Source organism: Balaenoptera ricei, chromosome 12 (assembly GCF_028023285.1).
Source record: "Balaenoptera ricei isolate mBalRic1 chromosome 12, mBalRic1.hap2, whole genome shotgun sequence".
NCBI classification, from domain to species: domain Eukaryota; kingdom Metazoa; phylum Chordata; class Mammalia; order Artiodactyla; family Balaenopteridae; genus Balaenoptera; species Balaenoptera ricei.
In genome coordinates this window covers 59,714,371-59,736,297 of record NC_082650.1, presented here as the reverse complement: position 1 = coordinate 59,736,297, position 21,927 = coordinate 59,714,371, and the positions used below count along the sequence as shown (strand labels likewise).

The following is a 21,927-nucleotide window of genomic DNA, read 5'->3' as shown; positions in this document are numbered from 1 at the left end:
GTGCATCGGGACCCAGAGGAAGGAGTAGTGACCCCATAGGAGACTGAACCAGACCTACCTGCTAGTGTTGGAGGGTCTCCTGCAGAGGCAGGGAGTGGCTGTTTCTCACCCTGAGGACAAGGATATTGGCAGCAGAAGTTCTGGGAAGTACTCCTTGGCGTAAGCCCTCCCAGAGTCTGCCATTAGCCCCACCAAAGAGCCCAGGTAGGCTGCAGTGTTGGGTTGCCTCAGGCCAAACAACCAACAGGGAGGGAACCTACCCCACCCATCAGCAGTCAAGTGGATTAAAGTTTTACTGAGCTCTGCCCACCAGAGCAACACGAGCTCTACCCACCACCAGTCCCTCCCATCAGGAAACTTGCATAAGCCTCTTAGATAGCCTCATCCACCAGAGGGCAGACAGCAGAAGCAAGAAGAACTACAATCGTGCAGCCTGTGAAACAAAAACCACATTCACAGAAAGACAGACAGATGAAAAGGCAGAGGACTATGTACCAGATGAAGGAACAAGATAAAACCCCAGAAAAACAACTAAATGAAGTGGAGATAGGCAACCTTCCAGAAAAAGAATTCAGAATAATGATAGAGAGGATGATCCAGGACCTCAGAAAAACAATGGAGGCAAAGATAGAGAAGATGCAAGAAATGTTTAACAAAGAACTAGAAGAATTAAAGAACAAACAAACAGAGATGAACAATACAATAACTGAAATGAAAACTACACTAGAAGGAATCAATAGCAGAATAACTGAGGCAGAAGAACGGATAAGTGACCTGGAAGACACAATGGTGGAATTCACTGCTGCGGAACAGAATAAAGAAAAAAGAATGAAAAGAAATGAAGACAGCCTAAGAGACCTCTGGGACAACATTAAACACAACAACATTCGCATTATAGGGGTCCCAGAAGGAGAAGAGAGAAAGGACCCGAGAAAATATTTGAAAAGATTATAGTCGAAAACTTCCCTAACATGGGAAACGAAATAGCCACCCAAGTCCAGGAAGTGCAGCGAGTCCCATACAGGATACACCTAAGGAGAAACACGCCAAGACACATAGTAATCAAATTGGCAAAAATTAAAGACAAAGAAAAATTATTCAAAGCAGAAAGGGAAAAATGACAAATAACATACAAGGGAACTCCCATAAGGTTAACAGCTGATTTCTCAGCAGAAACTCTACAAGCTAGAAGGGAGTGGCATGATATACTTAAAGTGATGAAAGGGAAGAACCTACAACCAAGATTAGTCTACCCGGCAAGGATCTCATTCAGATTTGATGGAGAAATCAAAAGCTTTACAGACAAGCAAAAGCTAAGAGAATTCAGCACCACCAAACCAGCTCTACAACAAATGCTAAAGGAACTTCTCTAGGCAGGAAACACAAGAGAAGAAAAGGACCTATAAAAACAAACCCAGAACAATTCAGAAAATGGTCATAGGAACATAAATATCGATAATTACCTTAAACGTGAATGGATTAAATGCTCCAACCAAAAAACACAGGCTTGCTGAATGGATACAAAAACAAGACCCATATATATGCTGTCTACAAGAGACCCACTTCAGACCTAGGGACACATACGACTGAACGTGACGGGATGGGAAAAGATATTCCATGCAAATGGAAATCAAAAGAAAGCTGGAGTAGCAATACTCATATCAGATAAAACAGACTTTAAAATAAAGAATGTTACAAGAGACAAGGAAGGACACTACATAATGATCAAGGGATCAATCCAAGAAGAAGACATAACAACTATAAATATATATGCACCCAACATAGGAACACTTCAATACATAAGGCAACTGCTAACAGCTGTAAAAGAGGAAATTGACAGTAACACAATAATAGTGGGGGACTTTAACACCTCACTTACACCAATGGACAGATCATCCAAAATGAAAATAAATAGGGAAACAGAAGCTTTAAATGACACAATAGACCAGATAGATTTAATTGATATTTATAGGACATTCCATCCAAAAACAGATTACACTTTCTTCTCAAGTGCGCACGGAACATTCTCCAGGATAGATCACATATTGGGTCACAAATCAAGCCTCAGTAAATTTAAGAAAATTGAAATCATATCAAGCATCTTTTCTGATCACAATGCTATGAGATTAGAAATGAATTACAGGGAAAAAAACATAAAACACACAAACACATGGAGGTTAAACAATACGTTGCTAAATAACCAAGAGATCACTGAAGAGATCAAAGAGGAAACCAAAAAATACCTAGAGACAAATGACAATGAAAACACGACGATCCAAAACCTATGGGATGCAGCAAAAGCAGTTCTAAGAGGGAAGTTTATAGCTATACAAGCCTACCTCAAGAAACAAGAAAAATCTCAAATAATCAATCTAACCTTACACCTAAAGGAACTAGAGAAAGAAGAACAAACAAAACCCAAAGTTAGCAGAAGGAAAGAAATCATACAGATCAGAGCAGAACTAAATAAAATAGAAACAAAGAAAACAATAGCAAAGATCAATAAAACTAAAAGCTGGTTCTTTGAGAAGATAAACAAAATTGATAAACCATTAGCCAGACTCATCAAGAAAAAGAGGGAGAGGACTCAAATCAATAAAATCAGAAATGAAAAAGGAGAAGTTACAACAGACACTGCAGAAATACAAAGCATCCTAAGAGACTACTACAAGCAACTCTATGCCAATAAAATGGACAACCTGGAAAAATGGACAAATTCTTAGAAAGGTATAACCTTCCAAGACTGAAGCAGGAAGAAATAGAAAATATGAACAGACCAATCACAAGTAATGAAATTGAAACTGTGATTAAAAATCTTCCAACAAACAAAAGTCCAGGACCAGATGGCTTCACAGGTGAATTCTATCAAACATTTAGAGAAGAGCTATAACACCCATCCTTCTCAAACTCTTCCAAAAAATTGCGGAGGAAGGAACACTCCCAAACTCATTCTATGAGGCCACCATCACCCTGATACCGAAACCAGACAAAGATACTACAAAAAAAGAAAATTACAGACCAATATCACTGATGAATATAGATGCAAAAATCCTCAACAAAATACTAGCAAACAAAATCCAACAACACATTAAAAGGATCATACACCATGATCAAGTGGGATTTATCCCAGCAATGCAAGGATTCTTCAATATACTCAAATCAATCAATGTGATATACCATATTAACAAACTGAAGGAGAAAAAACACACGATCATCTCAATAGATGCAGAAAAAGTTTTTGACAAAATTCAACACCCATTTATGATAAAAACTCTCCAGAAAGTGGGCATAGAGGGAACCTACCTCAACATAATAAAGGCCATATATGACAAACCCACAGCAAACATCATTCTCAATGGTGAAAAACTGAAAGCATTTCCTCTAAGATCAGGAACAAGACAAGGATGTCCACTCTCGCCACTATTATTCAACATAGTTTTGGAAGTCCTAGCCACGGCAATCAGAGATGAAAAAGAAATAAAAGGAATACAAATTGGAGAAGTAGTAAAACTGTCACTGTTTGCAGATGACATGATACTATACATAGAGCATCCTAAAGATGCCACCAGAAAACTACTAGAGCTAATCAATGAATCTGGTAACGTTGTAGGATACAAAATTAATGCACAGAAATCTCTTGCATTCCTATACACTAATGATGAAAAATCTGAAAGAGAAATTAAGGAAACACTCCCATTGACCATTGCAACAAAAAGAATAAAATACCTAGGAATAAACCTACCTAGGGAGACAAAAGACCTGTATGCAGAAAACTATAAGACACTGATGAAAGAAATTAAAGATGATACCAACAGATGGAGAGATATACCATGTTCCTGGATTGGAATAATCAATATTGTGAAAATGACTATACTACCCAAAGCAATCTACAGATTCAGTGCAATCCTTATCAAATTACCAATGGCATTTTTTATGGCACTAGAACAAAAAATCTTAAAATTTGTATGGAGACACAAAAGACCCCGAATAGCCAGAGCAGTCTTGAGAGAAAAAAACGGAGCTGGAGGAATCAGACTCCCTGACTTCAGACTATACTATAAAGCTAGAGTAATCAAGACAATATGGTACTGGCACAAAAACAGAAACATAGATCAATGGAACAAGATAAAAAGCCCAGAGATAAACCCACGCACCTATGGTCAACTAATCTATGACAAAGGAGGCAAGGATATACAATGGAGAAAAGACAGTCTCTTCAATAAGCGGTGCTGAGAAAATTGGACAGCTACATGTAAAAGAATGAAATTGGAATGCTCCCTAACACCATACACAAAAATAAACTCAAAATGGATTAGAGACCTAAACGTAAGACTGGACACTATAAAACTCTTAGAGGAAAACATAGGAAGAACACTCTTTGACATAAACCACAGCAAGATCTTTTTTGATCCACCTCCTAGAGTAATGGAAATAAAAACAAAAATAAACAAATGGGACCTAAAGAAACTTCAAAGCTTTTGCACAGCAAAGGAAACCATAAACAAGACGAAAAGACAACCCTTAGAATGGGAGAAAATATTTGCAAACGAATCAACGGACAAAGGATTAATCTCCAAAATATATAAACAGCTCATGCAACTCAATATTAAAAAAACAAACAACCCAATCCAAAAATGGGCAGAAGACCTAAATAGACATTTCTCCAAAGAAGACATACAGATGGCCAAGAAGCACATGAAAAGATGCTCAACATCACTAATTATTAGAGAAATGCAAATCAAAACTACAATGAGGTATCACCTCACACCGGTTAGAATGGGCATCATCAGAAAATCTACAAACAACAAATGCTGGAGAGGGTGTGGAGAAAAGGGAACCCTCTTGCCCTGTTGGTGGGAATGTAAACTGATACAGCCACTATGGAGAAGAGTATGGAGGTTCCTTAAAAAACTAAAAATAGAATTACCATATGATCCAGCAATCCCACTACTGGGCATATACCCAGAGAAAACCATAATTCAAAAATACACATGCACCCCAATGTTTATTGCAGCACTATTTACAATAGCCAGGTCATGGAAGCAACCTAAATGCCCATCGACAGACGAATGGATAAAGAAGTTGTGGTACATATATACAATGGAATGCTACTCAGCCCTAAGAAGGAACAATACTGGGTCATTTATTGAGACGTGGATGGATCTAGAGACTGTCATACAGAGTGAAGTAAGTCAGAAAGAGAAAAACAAATATCGTATATTAACGCGTGTATGTGGAACCTAGAAAAATGGTACAGATGAACCGGTTTGCAGGGCAGAAATTGAGACACAGATGTAAAGAACAAACGTATGGACACCAAGGGGGGAAAACCGCAGTGGGGTGGGGTGGTGATGTGCTGAATTGGGCGATTGGGATTGACATGTATACACTGATGTGTATAAAATGGATGACTAATAAGAACCTGCTGTATAAAAAAATTAATAAAATAAAATTCAAAAATTAAATACATAAATAAAATAAATAAATTTTTAAAAAAAGAAGTTAGGGCTAAGAGCCAAAGCAGAGAGTTCCAAAGGAGCCATTTTCCTTCTTTTTTCTTTCTCGTATTTAAAAAGAATGATTGTGTCAAATACATGCTTCTTATACAACCAGTTATGGCAAACGATGTCTTTATGTATGTATGTCTAAAGACAAGTATGGAAAGATGGTCGGAAGAATTAGTGATGATAATCTCCAGCGAGTAGGATGTCAGGCGATTTTCATTTTCCCCTTACACTTTTCTGTAGTGTTTGAAATTCTTATAAGGACCTTATGTCATCTATATGTAATCAGGAAAAAACAAAAAACAAGAAAACGGTAAATCCGTTTTTGGTCTGAAAAAAAAGTAGCCATATCTGCAGGACTCCTGCAGGACTTCTTTTTTGCAACTTCCTATGAATCTATAATTATAACAAAATGAAAAGTTTTAAAAATTGACCCACCAATATTTATATTCTGATTTTAACCAACACATCAGGCTTTTTAAGAAAACCCTTGTGAGTTCCTACTAATGGTCATCAAATACTTACCCCGTCTCATTTTTGTTAAAAAATAAAAAAGCTTCAAATATAAAGTTGTGCTCTTAGGAGGATGACATTTTAATTTTTTTTTAAAAGGTACAGGGCACAGAAGGGGCGGAGGGTAGAGCTCCCTGAGTCTATGACAGAATACCTCTCTACTCATCCTCCAAGCGATGAGCCCCACCAGCACTTCCCAGGAACCACCTGCATGCACACAAACCCTCGCTGACGGCACACGGGTCTCAAGGCACCGTCCCTCCCCCCACCCCAACGCCACCCACTCCCCCGCTCCCCTCCCCGGGGGCTCAGGGCATCCCTTTCTAAACCATAGGACCATTTTCCTGTTACCTACCCTGCTGAATGCTCCCTTCATCTCTTTTCCATAGAGACCTCACAGAAGAAAAAACACTCCTTTCCTAAAAAATATACTTAACAAGCAATACTAATTTTGGAAGGGGGTAAGCAGTCCCCTTCTCGAAAGTCTCTCCAGGCTTCATAGCAAGGCGTGTATCCAGTTGTTCCAGTTATACTAACTAAAAGCAGTATATGCACTGTTACTGCGTTAACAGTGCAGCAACATGCTCTGAAACATGACCAGAGGTGTTAGGCTGCTGGCAGAGACAAGGCTGGGGCAATCAGCGCTTGATGGCTTGAAGGCAAGAAAGGAAAGGGCAGCGCAGCCTGGCAGCTGTTGCAGCCGTTGCCAACGGCAAGAGGACTTCATCAAGGGTGGGGGGCACAGGAGATCCAGAAAGCCACCAGAGGCTGCAGCGCACAAAACTCAGGTTTGGGGCCCTAATTGCCCCAAAGCTGTCCTGGCTAAATGCAGCGATCTGGTGGGGAGTGACAACGGCCCAGAGGCAGGCAGCCGCAGTGAGCAGTCTCTTCCTTCAACGTGAGTCCTTCAGTGACACACACCTTCAAGTGCTGACAGCCAATGCCGAGCTGAACAAGGATCTCTCAAATCCGATCCAATGTATGTAGATGATTCAAGCCTTGTCTGGTCTTTTGCTATTTTCTCCTCCATTGCTGGCTTAGAAAGTCCTGAATAACCTCCCTGCTTCTCTGTCCAGACTGACCCCTTGCATTCCAGTTCCCCGTCATAAATAAAGACCCTTTTTCTGTTCCCCAAACACCTCATGCCTGTCAGATCCCCTAACTGAAGTCCAGATTCAGTGCCATATTCCCAGAGGACCACTTACCAAGCTGAGCATGTCATTCAACTGTCCCAGCACTGCCTTAGGAGCCTCACTGCCACCCCCATGCCCTCTTCTGTACAGAAACCAGCTCAGAAAGCACAGGCCATGGGGAGGCGGGACTTGGGGGGTAATATCATTAACAGGGTGCCAAAACCCTGGCTGGGTGAGGAACCTTCCCCCTCCAACCTCCCAGCTGCTCTGCTTCCTGCTAAGAAGACCACCCCCTCCCTATGCTGCTTCTTTGTAAGAGCTTAAAGGTGAACCCCTGACCAGTGGGAGCCATCTGGAGAAGTGGCAGCAAACTGGAGGAACCACGGTGGTGTGGGGATGCCTGGGGCTCACCTCCTTACTTTTCTTAAACTCCTTCAGAGGTACACAACCTGTGTCCTAAGCTTTAGCCTTTGCCCTGTGCAAACTCCTGGGCAGGGAAGCTGACACCCCTGGTAAAAGGAGACCTCAAACCAAAACAACTAGACACCTGAGGGGTACAGTTACTGTAAGAGAAGGGCAACAGATAATATATACAACATGAGGCAGAATGATTGGGACAGACCGAAAAATTTAATTAGCATAAGAAATATCCTCCAAGGGATAAAGAAAGAGATTGTAATACAAACCAAGGGAAAATATTAAGAAGAAAAATGTAGAAGTTAAACACAATGGATGAGATAAATAATAGGATGGATACAAGAAGAGAACAGAGGGATGCAATGGAAGCTCAGAGAGACGAATTCTCCAAGAAGGAAGAAGAAAAGAATAAAGAGATAGGTTCAGAAACACAGAAAATAATAGCAGAGATTCCAGGATCCAGATAATCAGGAATAGAAAAGAAGAAGGGGAAACAAACAAACAAACAAAAAAGAAAAAGAGGGCTTCCCTGGTGGCACAGTGGTTAAGAATCCACCTGCCAATGCAGGGGACACGGGTTCAAGCCCTGGTCCGGGAAGATCCCACATGCCGAGGAGCAACTAAGCCCGTGCGCCACAACTACTGAGCCTGCGCTCTAGAGCCCGCAAGCCACAACTACTGAGCCCGCGTGCCACAACTACTGAAGCCCGCATGCCTAGAGCCTGTGCTCCGCAACAAGAGAAGCCACCGCAATGAGAAGCCCGCGTGCCACGACGAAGAGTAGCCCCTGCTCACTGCAGCTAGAGAAAGCGCGTGAGCAGCGATGAAGACCCAATGCAGCCAAAAATAAATAAATAAGAAATAAATTTTTTTTAAAAAAAGGAAACGTGAAGAACATCGATAATTTCTTAGAATTAAAAAGAGATTAAAGACTTCAGGTAAAAAGAGTTTATAAAGGACCAGACAAGATACATGAAGACCCACACCAAGCCAGTTATGATGACATTTAAGAATGTTGAGATTAAAAAAAAAAAAAGAATGTTGAGATTCAATGTGAATTCTAAAAGCTTCCAGAGAGAAAGAAAAAGAGCCAGATTAACATCAGACTTTTCAATAGCAACAGCAAACCAAAAAGACAATGGAGTAATATTTTCAAAGCACTGAAGGAAATGAACTTTGGACATAGAAGTATCAAATGTGCGGCATAATAAAGATGTTCTTGGGCATGCAAAGCCACTGAAAGTTTGCCCCATAAAGGCTCATTCAAAATATTCATCAAGGATGTACTCATATAAAAAGATAAATAAATCCTGTAGGATAAGATATATGGGAAATAAAGTTAGTCAAATAACTTAGTAAGTTTTCTGGCCTAAAAAAGGACCATAAAAAGAGAAAGGATTTCCAAAATTCCAGAATTAAAATATTAGATAACAGCAACACACCTGGGATAAGCCCTGGGAAGAAAGAGACCCAAGGTTCACGTAAACCTACTAACAGACTTGTAGTATTAGAGGGAAAGCACAGATTTTGACCCATATAAGAAGTGAGTGGGGATAAATAAACACAAATTTGGATCTTAAGAGCAACCGCCAAAACAACAAAAATAGAATTTGTTTTTAAATGACAAGAAAAATATTTTTACCTATTAGAAAGCAGGAAATGAGAAAAAATAAAAACAAAGTATAGTAAGGAGAAAAATATTAAATAACATGTTAGAAATATGTCCTAATAAAATAATCATTGCAAGTGAAATGGATTAAACTCACCAATTAAGGACTCTCCGATTGGCTATAACTAATACATCGCCTACAAGAGACAAATACCAAAAAAAAGTAATAATAATAGAGAAAGAGGATGAAGAAAGATATCCCAAACAAATATGAACCAAAAGAAAGCTGGAGAATCGATCTGAATATCTGATAATACAGAATTCAAGGTTAAAAAAATCATAAGGGACAAAGATGGGTACTATATACCAGAAAAAGAAATAAAACAGTAAAAGATGTGATCTTTCATATTATATGGACCTAACAATATAACCTCGAATAGATGCATACTCTTACCTAAAGCAAGAACTGACAGAATGGCAGGAAAAGAGAGAAATCAACAAATACACTTGAATATTTTAACCCAATCCTTCCAGAAACTGCTAGAAGAGGCAGACAAAAAATAAAGAGAGGCACTTCCCTGGTGGCACAGCAGTTAAGAATCCGCCTGCCAATGCAGGGGACACGGGGGTTCAAGCCCTGGTTCAGGAAGATGCCATGCTGTGGAGCAGCTAAGCCCGTGCGCCACAACTACTGAGCCTGCGCTCTGGAGCCCACAAGCCACAACTACTGAGCCTGCATGCCTAGAGCCCGTGCTCCACAACAAGAGAAGCCAACCGCAATGAGAAGCCCGCGCACCACAACAAAGAGTAGCCCCCACTCGCCGCAACTAGAGAAAGCCCGCGTGCAGCAACAAAGACCCAATGCAGCCAAAAATAAATAAATAAAATAAAATAATTTTTTTAATTTAAAAAACTAAATTTAAAAAAACAGAGATATAACAGGTCTAAACAATACACTAAACATGCTCAAACAAGTAGATAAAGAGAGAGCTCTACTCCCAGGGAATATGTCTCTATTTTCAACGTTTATAAACAAGTAGCCATACACAAGGCTAAAATGTCAGTAAATTCCAAGGAATTAATATCACAAAGACTACCTGCTTTGACCATAAAATTAAAAAACAATAACAAAAATCAAAGTTTTTTTTAATGCCTATGACTGGAACTTAGGTGAAAAAGAAAAACATAAGGGAATTTTTTAAAAAAATATAATTGAATGACAATGAAAACGCAACCTGTCAAATTTGTGAGACAAAGCTCAAGCATTACTCAGAGAAAAATTTATATTTTAAATGCATTCATTCCTCTGTTCCCTCTCTAAGGCTGAAATGAGCAAGTGCTTCCCTGAAAGTCACCCAAACAGAACAATGAAACAGTAGGAAAAACTCTCACAAAATCTACAAGTATCTCTTTGGTGGCCTGGTGGACGTTTGTCCCCAGGATTCATAAGAGATAAATATAATGCTTCCAACAAATAGAAACCTAAAGGAAAGAACCACATCAGGCTCACCTTTATTTATAGGTTCCCAGTAGGCCAAACTATTAACCAAAGAATACTCTATGTCAGGAAAAAATAACATGGCCCTGAACGCTACGAAAGTCCAGACCCTTGTGATCACTCGTTAAATTGGATGTAAAAATCAACAGATTGGAATCAAGTCTCCTAAGTATCTACTAAGGACTGGGCACCGCTGCTTTCATACCCACCCCTCTGGCACCAAGAGCGAGCCCTTCCCACCCTGTGAGATTAAGTACTTCCCCCCTAGCCAATATTGCTGCCACGAGGATAAAACATATTTGCACAAAAGTACCTGATAGGGTAAGTCAGCCATCCTTAAATAAGTTTCCATTTTCAAACAGAAAGGAGATAAACTGGGGACACCATTGTTAGGTCTTGCAAACTGATGCAAAATAATAGCATCTTTGGAGTCAATCTCTTGTTGTTTCCTGTCAAAACCAAAACAGAAAAAAAAGAACAATCCACGTGTTACACATGCAGTTCCCTTAGTTCCTTAGAGGCCCCTGCTGGGCTGTAGCTCCTCAATAAACAAGCAGGTCTGTTTGTCACAGGGGCTTACCTCACCAACAAGCACTTAGAGGGGGAAAGCTTGGTCAAAACACGAGAGAACCTCACAAACTCTGCTATTACCGTAACTGCAAGGGCTCAGGAGAGTAACTACATGTCAACCTCTTTCTGGTACCTGTGGCCTATGGGCAGGATGTGTTCTTTCTGGTAAAGGTCCACCTCTTCTCCAGCTGGCTATGCCTACCTGCCAGGGACAAGTTGGATGGATAAAAAAAGATATTCTGTGCTTACTGTGCATCAGGCATTGTTCTGAGGGCTTCACGGGTATTATCTCATTTAATCTTCACAATAACCTTTTGAGGTAGGTACTACCGTTATCCATGTTTTGTAGATGAGGAAACCGAGGCACAGAGAATAAACTTGCCCAAAGTCCCATTACTAGTAAATAGCAGAACTTGGACTAAACCATGTAGTCAGAGCCTATGTTCTTGACCACGAGACTGTACCATGAAACAGTCTATTCATCCACAGGACCTTGGAATAACAGTGCAGATTTGCTCTGCCACGACTCAAGTCTGCAGGCAATCTGAGACTCTGAATATTCTGGTCCCTCTTCCAAACTATCCACGCCCTCACCTGACCTTTCACCTGTGGTGCTGAGGAACCTGGCTTCTGGTGCTCTCTCCTCCTCTCTACCTTCACAGGTTCCCCACTTTCACCACACAGCATATATCCCAGTACCCCTGCCTTTTCCCTTTCTTCTGTCTCAGCCACACATCTATCTTTTCCTTTGGCTACTTTTCTGGGTGGTGAGGACTTCCCTGGTAGAGTTTTTCAGTAGCCACCATGTAGGAGATCAAACGCTGGATTCCACTTCTGGATACCTGGGGTCAATTGCAAGCCCTACTTCCTATTGGCCACATCACCCAAGACCTCTCCTCCTCTCTCATTTGGAAAGTGAGGACAGTACCAATTCTGCCTCAATTATCTCGAGAACTAAATAAGATAATATCTGTAAACATTTGGTGAGCTATCAAGCATTAAGTGGTGGACTTTATTCTCATTCAAAGAGACATGGTCTTATCCCCTTAAACTACAAAATCTCATTCCAAACAGTGGCACTCATACACCACATTCGGGAACCTTTTGCAACTTCCATCTTTCACTCTACCCAACCATTTCCCAGTCAGATAAACCTCCCTCTTCCCCCTTGGCCTTCCCTAAGCCTCTGGTTCCCTCACACTGTTCCTCGTGTAATCCTCGTGTACTTCCTTGTACCCAAGCAAGCAAGGGCAAGCTCTTCATATCATCATCACAACGATGCCCACTTCCTGCAGAAACCCCGTTCAGTTAAACAAACTCTCTTGGAGAAGTTTACCACCGGAGCGCCCTTTCCACTTAAAGAGTTAAGAATGACTAATTTTGAAAATACTAGTCAAAAGAATAAAAATATTTGCTGCCTTCTGACAATACTTGCTATGAAACAAAGGTTTTCACTTAGATGAAATGTTTGGGAGGTCAGATACTAAAATTAAGAAGCCACTTAGACTATGTTTCTAAGAAGTGCAAACTGTAGACTTGACAATTAACTGACTTTGTCCAGTCAAGTAATTCAACTCAGAGTGGTAATTTCATGTAAATTAGCCAGGCAAAAAATTTAAGAACTGAAAGAGGAGATAAATGTAAAATCCCCTGCTCCACTGGCCAGAACAATCTAATTCTGATGGTTAACTTTGGCCATGTCATAATAAGAATGGATGTGACCAGCATATGCCAATGACTTTGTGTACATCATACATATTAAATTATTTCATTCTGATAGTACCACTACAGAGCAGATATTGCTATAGTTTAAATTTAGAATATTATATCATACTTATATTTTACAGTAGACAAGGAAACTGAAGCTCAGAGAGGTTAAATAACTTGCCCAAGGAATACCAATTTAAGATCAAGTCGTTAATAACGTTAGTTCCCAAGCTCTTAAGCACTTCGACTACGCCAAAAATGGGCAATACCTCAGTTAATTTTATTAAAGTAGCTGGTTTGACTCAGACCACGCAAGCCTGGAACTTTCTGATGAAAGTCTGTAATAATTAATGATGGCCAACTTTTATTGAATGCTCACTATAACGTCGAACTCTGGCTAAGCATTTCACATGAGTTAATTCATGTAATCACCTCTGGGAGGAAGGCTACTATTATTATTTCCATTTCACAGATGAGAAAACTGAGTAACCAAGCTTACTCTCAGGTCCAAGGTTACATGGTTGGTTAAAGGCAGAGTGAATTTGAACCCAGTCTGGCTCCAGAGCCCTCCCTCCAGGTCAGGAAGCTCTCTCTGTAATTTAGGACCAGAGGAGCAGGTAATCTGGACAGCTATATTTTATAAAGTGCCCTTATAGTGAGGACTGTCTAAGAGAACACCTGTCAAGCAGCAAGACTAGCCCCTACTCCCATGATGAAGGATATCACAGATGACCATGCCTCTGTGTACGGCTGATGGGCTGTTAGTTTATAGAGATCACATGACCCATGGGCTGCTCTGATTCCCTAAGTTTTCTAGGGCAGGCTGAGCCCACGTGCCTAAAGTACAAACAAGCTATGGGTAACAAGTCATTCCTGGGTCATTCAATTTACAAACAACACATTTCCAAATGCTGGACTGAATTTAAGAGAGCTGCAAGGCTCTCTCCACTAGGGGAGGATAAAGTAAAGGGCTGGGACTCTATTTCTTTAAAAATACTGTGATGGGAAAAATATGAGTAAAATCCAAAATACCTACTTTGGTTATTATACTCATTAATTAAACTTCCTAAATAATTCTTACCTGTCAACTTTACTTTCCACTCTGGAGATGTACCCATAGATTAAGTCTACGCAGCAGGAAATCCAAGTACCGTGGTGAAGAATATGATTGCCAGTGAACTCAGACAGCGTAGCCATTTCAAGATGGATTTTCCATCCCACATATTTCAGATTGTTTTGTGTTTTGCCTAAACTACACAGACAACTGAAACTTAAGACTTCCCGTCAAGTGAAGGTCTCTATCGCGTAACCTCCAAATCCCAGTGCCGCATTTTCCTTGGTCTTCTTCCCCTATGCCCTCTGTGCCCCTAGCGGTTGTCAAAAACTCAGGTCTGTGCCACAGACTTGTCTTCCCTGAGCAATGCCCCAGTTCTCTTCCTCTCCGCCATCAAAACTTATTCCAGAATTGGTACTTGTTAGGAGAAAGTAGTAGAAGTGCGGGCTCCGCAGACACATTCTCAGATTTGAATCTGGATCCTACTACTCTTATTACGGGATCTTGGGTGAATTGCTTAACCTCTATCAGCCTAAATTTCCTCATCTAAGAAATGGAGATCAAGCATTCAACAGCAGTTGGCAGTTGCGAAGGTTAAATGCAATCACATAGGTAAAGCACTTCTAAGCAGAGCCCCCTATTAAGGGCTCAAAAACAGGCAGCCATTTGTTTATTATCTGCATTACAACACGGTTTCCCAACTCAATGTAAACATCTGTCAAGAAACAAAAGTGAATAAACCAAGGATTAAAAACACTTTTTCAAATAAGTGTCCAAGTGGGCAGCGGGCTCTTCTGGGCGCAGAGACCACATCTACCAGGGCGTGGCCTGCTCCCAAGGTCAACCCTGAGCTCCCCCACCCGCCTCCCCATTTCTGCAAGGTCATTTAAGCAAGTTTGAGACTCAGTCCTGTGAAGCTGTGCCTCACTCCCTCCTCAAAGTGGAAGACCGGTGAGAAGCCACATGGTTCGGAATCCTCCAAAGGCTTTGGACTGGAATATGAATTTCAGAACAACTGGGTTACCATTTCAAGCACTGCACAAATGTTTTCGTTTTCCATATGGCTTGAAACCTAGCTTGAAGTAGAGTTCTAAAACTGGAAAATATATAAAATAATCTAAAGAAATAATTCACTTAATTTTTTAAATTTGGTTCAACTAGATTCAAGACACTGTGCTAAGTGAGAGAATTCAATGATAAGCTTAAAATAAAACTTCCCAATTATGAAAGACAATACATTTCCCCAGACCTAAATGATTTCCAGTCTCTGAGACTAAAAATATTCAAAATACCTGTTAGGCTGCTACAGTGTCCTCTTGGAATCCCTGCAGGCCTGTTAAAGGTCACCTATCACTGTCTTTGTTTATAAACCTATTGTGTAGGATTCCCCCACGGGAAGAAGACAGGAAGACACATTTTCTCACTCTTTAGAAAATATTGGCCAAGAGGGACATTCTGAGCTATTGAAAACTGCTCTTTCCTGGTCCTCCCCCCAGTGACAGAGGGCTCAAACGCATGGAAATTTTAACCGTAAATTGACGTATCAATTAGCCAAACCACTGGTCCCGGCAGCCTATGGCATTATTCTACTCAAACAAAGATCTCATGTCCGGCTGGATGTACCAACAGCAGGGGCCTCCATTTTCTGGTATTCCCAAGTCAATCCTGTAAACATTCTGCGGCAGGCGGCAGAGGCAACTGTTTAGGGCCTGGGGCAACTCCCATGCAGGCCCATGTGCTAGTTCAGTCCTCGGATCTCCTCTTGTTAGCACAACAATGGCATTTAAACCTGAAGCTTGTGCCTAGCTTTAGATACCAGATTAGCACATAACCGGGTTAAGGCTGCATCAAAATTGCACACTCCACTGTGCATCCCTAACAGGGACCCAGAGGTCTCTGGAGCTTTTGCAATTTCAGCCTTTTGATGATGTTGACACTTGGGGATGGACAGTGGAGAACTAACCTTTAAGTAAAAGATGAGGTTAGTGGTTGATATCCCAGCATTATCATCTATAAACAAATAAGGCATTGCATAAAAATGTAACTTAGTATTTCTGCAGGAACTAATTCTATTGTTGCAAACACACTGCAGTTAAGATCTTCATAACAGACTATTATGCTCCATAACAGCCCAGAGAATTTTTGCTTTTAGCACCGAATGATAGGGAGACAAGTGTTTTTCCCTCCCAGTACCAGTTTAATTCTCCTGTCAACTCCAAACTGCCCCTCACGGCCAGGTGACCACGGACTGCCTCTGGCGAAAGGGAAGGACAGGACTCGGGCGTTTGGGCGTTGTGACCGAGGGGCTGGCACGGGTCCCCCCTCGCGCCAACCCTGCCCTGGCCAGGTGTCCCTCTCTGCGCCCCTGCGCGGGGCCCTCTCTCCGGCTCACCTAATGACCAGGAGTTCGTGGAGCAGATACGCAGCTGCGGCCAGCAAAGCTCCCCCGGTCAAGTAAAGGGTTTTCTTCCACCAGGGATCGGAGCCCAGCCCTGCCATGATCCCACCGTAATCCTGCAAAGGGAAAGCGATGATGTCCCCACAAAAGGAGAAGGGCTCCTCGGACCCGGCCCACCAGCCGAAGAAGGAGACGCTCTGGTTCCAGCTCAGATCCACCACGCACGGCCTGGACGAGGCAAAGCCAACCCCCCAGTGCATGCTGCGCGGCTGGCTGCGGGCGCCCCTCCCAGGGCCCGCGCCGCCCGCATGGGAAGGGGCAGGCGCGGCCGGGCGCGGGCTCAGCGGCGCGCTGGCGGTGCGGGCGGCGCGGGCGGCGGCGACCGAGGCGGCGGCGGAGGAAGACGGAGGGCGCGGGCCGCGGGCGGCGGGCCTGGCCGGCGGGGCCCCGGGGCCCGGGGCGGCAGCGGCGGCGGCCGCCGGCTCCCCCCGCAGCGGCCTCTCCGCGCCGCTCTTTGTGTCGGCGCCGGGAGAAGGCCGCGTGATGTCATTGCTCCCTGGGGCAGGGAAACAGAGGCGGGATAAAGTCACCTACCCCGCGCCCTGCCCCCGCCCCGCATCTCCGCGGTCCGGCGGCCTCCGCCCCGGCCGGAGCTGCAGGGCTGGGCGAGCCGGGCGGGCTCCGCGCCTCCAGGCGGCACGGCCGGGAACGGCTCGGCGCGCGAGGGCAGGGCTGCGGACGTGGCTGGAAATGCGGCTCCCCCCGGAGGAAGCTGCAGTCGGGCCCGGATCTCCGTCCCCCACCGCCACCCCCAGCCCGTCCTCCGCCGCCGCTCCAGCCCCTCCCGCAGGCGCGAGAGCAGGGCGCGCGCAGGACTCACCTGCGGCCGCGCGGAGCTCGGGCAGAGACACCGCCCCGCGCGAGCCGGGAACCGGGGCCCGGACAAGGTCGCGAATTACGTTGCTCCGGCCGTCAGGAAAGCGCTGTGTCTTTGCATAACTCATAAAAACACTTATCACATTACACAGTTACCTAAGTCTCGGCAGTGTGCCCACGGAGAGATGTCTGGTTTGATAAATAACAACAAAAATGTACTCTAGAGCGATTTCCCCTCCGACAGACGCAGCCCAAGTCCTAGTCTTTCCCCTTGGAAATCATTATCAGGGAACTCAGGGAATGTGGGGTGTTGTTGTTGTTTTTCCTTTCCTTTTCGGTGCAGAAAATCTGTCAAACGTGGATGTGTGTGTGTGTATGTGATCAATTTTCTTCTCTTTAACTTCATTTTTAAAAGTTCCTACGTACAAAGAACAGGGCTGTGCTTCATGCAAGTGTATGATGTACACACACATTTTAGCAAGAGCATGGATAGTTTAAAATCGTTTGAAGGAATTGAAAAAACATTGAAGTGGCGGGGGGGGGGGGGGGGGCGCGGTTATCACTCTTAAGGTGAAAGGATGGATATAAGAAGCCTCCACGCTTTTGCGTGAGAGAGCCGACATTGGAGTGAAGGGGGACACGCCCTTCTACTTCCCCTGCCGCCCCAGCCCCTTAGAACAGGCAGTGAGGGCGGTCCTACAGCTAATAATGTGGGGCGTGGTGCCAGCCCCCACCAGATAAGGGCAGGGGCCAGCCAGGCTGGCGCCCAAGCACCAGCACGTGCGGGGTCTCAAACACCCCTGCAGACGTTTATGGGACCTCTCAGCAAGAAGCAGAGTGTGCGGGTGGAAGTGAACCTTCCACGAGCAGGTTGCAAGGAGTGGAACCCAAGGGTCTGCTGGAGACACAGAGGTGGTCACCAGACTGTCTTCCGGGGAGAGGGAGCAGGAGGCCGCATAGGAAGCAGAGTGGACAGGTTTGGGATCCGAACTAAAGGCCCTGTGCAGAGAGGGGATAAGGAGCAAGGGCACCAGGGATTCTCCATTGTTCTTCCCCCATGGCATCAGCCTATGCTCTCTTTAAATGTTGAGCCAGTATTCAAAGAATATCCGTTTGTACCTGATTATTGGCCTGAGTGTCTAGGTCCAGCCATGAGGACCTAGTGAGATGGTATGAAGACCTGGGGAGCCAGAGTGAGCATCTTTACTCCACCCTTCTCACCACCACCACCAATTCTGAGAGCCTTGGCGTCGTAACCATGACATTAGCTCCAAGCTAGAGGCATCTTGTTATTATTTTTTTTTCAAGAACCTTGTTTTACTAACTATTGAGGTATTACAAGAGAAAAAAAAAAAAAAAAAGGAAGGGGCTAATATTTATTGAACACCTGTCTGTCTAGTGATGATACATTTTTCAGTAACTCGCCAAAACAACCTGTGTTAAATAAGTATTGGCATCCCTGTTTCACAAATGAGAAGACTGAGGCTCAGAGAGGTAAGTTAACAAGCTCAAGTCCCAGAGCTAGGCAATGATAGAGCCAGGATTCAAACCCCATGTGTCCCACACCAGCAGCCCTTTGGGCTTCCCACCACCTACAATGGCTCTCATCCCAGGTACCACTGCTGGAGTGCTGTTCATGGCATTTCTTCTTTAGACCATCAGTCTGTGGCTCAGTCTTCTGAACCACGTCTAAATCCAATGACTACAAAGCCTCAAACGCCTGCCTGTTATGCTATCACCTTTTGAGAAAGGTAGATTTAGACCGTTCCTTACGCAGATATGGCTATGCCTGTGTCATGTCACTCTGCAGCCTGGCCATAATGATATGACAAGGGACAAATAAATCAGTGCTTCCCAAACATTGTATACATATCATCTGGGAATCTGCCACAATGATCAAAAGGGACAATTAGATCAGTGTTTCTCAAACATTACTGTGTATGCGAATCACTGGGGATCTTGTTCACATGCAAATTCTGACTCAGGAGTTCTGGGGTGAGGTCTGAGATGCTGCATTTCTAACAAGCTTCCAGGTGAAGCCAGACCACACTTTGATTATCAGTGGTCTAGAACACTAGCTTATGAGGGGCATCAAAAACTCTGCCCCAGAGTGGCATGTACATATATACACTACCCAGTGTAAAATAGCTAGTTAGTGGGAAGCAGCTGCATAGCACAGGGAGTTCAGCTCGGTGCTCTGTGTCCACCCAGAGGGGTGGGATAGGGAGGGTGGGAGGGAGATGCAGGAGGGAGGAGATAAATGTGTACATATAGCTGATTCACTTTGTTATAAAGCAAAAACTAACACACTATTGTAAAGCAATTATACTCCAATAAAGATGTTTAAAAGAGAAAAAAAAAAAAATGAAGCACACAAAAAAAAGAAAATAAAAACAAAAACTCTGCCCCAAAGAGACAGAACCCCATGTGGGATGGTTCCTAACCAACCCAATTAAGTCACCATTCTTGCTGAGTCTGGACACTAGACACACAGATAAAAGGGTTGGAGCAGCAGTAGAATCAGAAATGGAAAGAAAATGAATCAAGACTCAAGAAAAGCAATTAGAACAGAGAATAATGCATATGCCTTATGAGAAGTTGATCTGATGCTCAAGTGATAGGAGCTGAGGGCGGAAGCCACGGGGCAGGAGAGGTGGGGGTAGGGCGTTAGACGGAGAAGAGGGAGAAGACAGAGTATCCTGGGGGAGTAGTGATATCATGGCACCTTTTTTCACGAACCAACACAAAGAGCATAAACAAGTGAATAAAATATTTTATAAGTTTCTTTTATCCTGGAAAACATTTTCACAAGAATGTTATACTTCATGCTTCAAAATATAGCTTAACAGATTTAAGATCCTCCTCTTGTAGTAATAAGTGGATGTGGGGTTCACTGGTGGCACAGTGGATAAGACTCTGCGCTCCCCATGCAGAGGGCCCGGGTTTGATCCCTGGTCAGGGAACTAGATCCCACATGCATGCCACAACTAAGGAGCCCACGTGCTGCAACTAAGGAGCCGGTGAGCTGCAACTAAGGAGCCCTGGAGCCACAACTAAGGAGCCTGCCTGCCGCAACTAAGGAGCCCGCCTCCCATAACTGAGACCCAGAGCAACCAAATAAACAAATAAATACTATAAAAAAATAAAAAAGGTGGATGTGATGTTAGCATTATTGCTGGTTTTATATAATGAAATTTAATGTTACTTTATTAAAATATCTCTGTATCATTCAAAAAATAAACAGTTTACTTGATAATGTTACCCTGAATTTTACTGTAAAGCTTCTGCTTTCTTGGCTTGACTTGTGGAGAAGAGATCTAATACTCCCCTACCCAGATATCCAACATTATAGCTGGAAGCTTGTTGTCACCATAAGGTGACTTTGCCTATCTACTTTCTGATCCACTGGACTTGGGCATTTTATTAATCAGTATGCAACACTCAGAAAACATTTCCTGAAGATTGACTTGATGCTGAGAAAAGATATTCAAATAATAACCAGGCTCAGATAAGTGAGGGGCAATTAAGAAGGTGGGTCATGAAAGGGTTTGGAAGATTTTTAGCTTGGGCAGTGCATTAGTGTGCTAGGGCTGCTGTAACAAAGTACCACAGACTGGGTGGCTTAAATAACAGAAATTTATTTCCTCACAGTTCTGGAGGCTAGGTGTCTGAGATCAAGCTGTTGTCAGGGTTGATTTCTTCTAAGGCCTCTCTCCTTAGCTTGTTAATGGCCATCTTCTCCCTGTGTCTTTATATGGTCTTTGCTCTGTACGTTTGTGTCCTAATCTCCTCTTTATCTAAGGGCATCAGTCATATTGGATTACAACCACCCTAATGACCTCATTTTACCTTAATTATCCCTTTGAAGGTACTACCTCCAAACACAGTCACATTTTTAGGTACTGGACCATTAGAACTTCAACATATGGGTTTTAGGGAGACACAGTTCAGCCCCTAACAGCCTATTGAATGCCTAAGTGGAGATGCCCAATGGCAACAGAATGTGTGGGTTTAGAAAAGAGCTTTGGGCCTGGGAATGAGATAGGTGGGGGTCATTAAAGGGTAGACATGAGAATGTGAGGGTGAATGCTAAGTGAGAAGAGACAGGGGCCAAGGACAGAGCCCTGAGAACACCACAGTTAGAGGATGGCCAGAGGAAGAGAGGACCATCCAGGAAACTGAGAAGGAAAGAGAGGCCAGGAGGGAAGCCGGACAGGTGTAGGGCCGCAGAAGCCAAGGGAAGAGGGTGTCTCAAGAAAGTGTGAGATGGGAGCAATCGCATCATCTGCTCCTAACAAGTCAAGTAAAATAAATTTAGCCCAGCAGCGTAGACATTACTGACCTTGGCAGGTGAGCACTTTCAAGTGTCAGGGGGTCAGAAGCCAGGCTTGAAAAATGAAGGTGGGATAGTAAGTGCAGAAAACACCCACAATGAATTCGGCTGTGAAAGGAGGAAGCAAAGGTTGATCGTCAGAGAGGGGAATAAATATTTCTCCATTCTTTTTAAAAAGGGATCACATGCATTATTTTTAATATTAATACATAAACACAGTACAAAATTCAAAAGCTACAGAGAAGAATGCAATGAAAAGTCAATTTCTACCCAGATATCCCCCCACACACACCAATGTCACCTCCGGATGCACCC

The 21,927-nt window shown here is 43.3% G+C and overlaps 1 protein-coding gene across 8 annotated transcripts in view; it reads right to left on the bottom strand.

Moving 5' to 3' along the window:
* The window catches only part of FAXC (failed axon connections homolog, metaxin like GST domain containing), a 79,716-nt gene extending 58,076 nt beyond the window's left edge, over window positions 1-21,640 (bottom strand). The window contains exons 1-3 of one of the 8 annotated variants that reach the window (XM_059941547.1): window positions 21,622-21,640; window positions 16,398-16,519; window positions 10,988-11,123 (exon numbers count right to left, since the gene is read on the bottom strand). In XM_059941547.1, coding sequence (XP_059797530.1) covers window positions 10,988-11,123; window positions 16,398-16,504 — 243 coding nt within the window. In that variant the 5' untranslated portion in view covers window positions 16,505-16,519; window positions 21,622-21,640. Of the gene's footprint in view, window positions 1-10,987; window positions 11,124-14,032; window positions 14,721-16,397; window positions 16,698-16,997; window positions 17,408-21,621 lie in introns of those variants that run through there. The other 7 variants (XM_059941548.1, XM_059941545.1, XM_059941546.1 and 4 more) reach the window with 7 other exon arrangements.
* Between the last annotated feature and the right edge of the window lie 287 nt (window positions 21,641-21,927).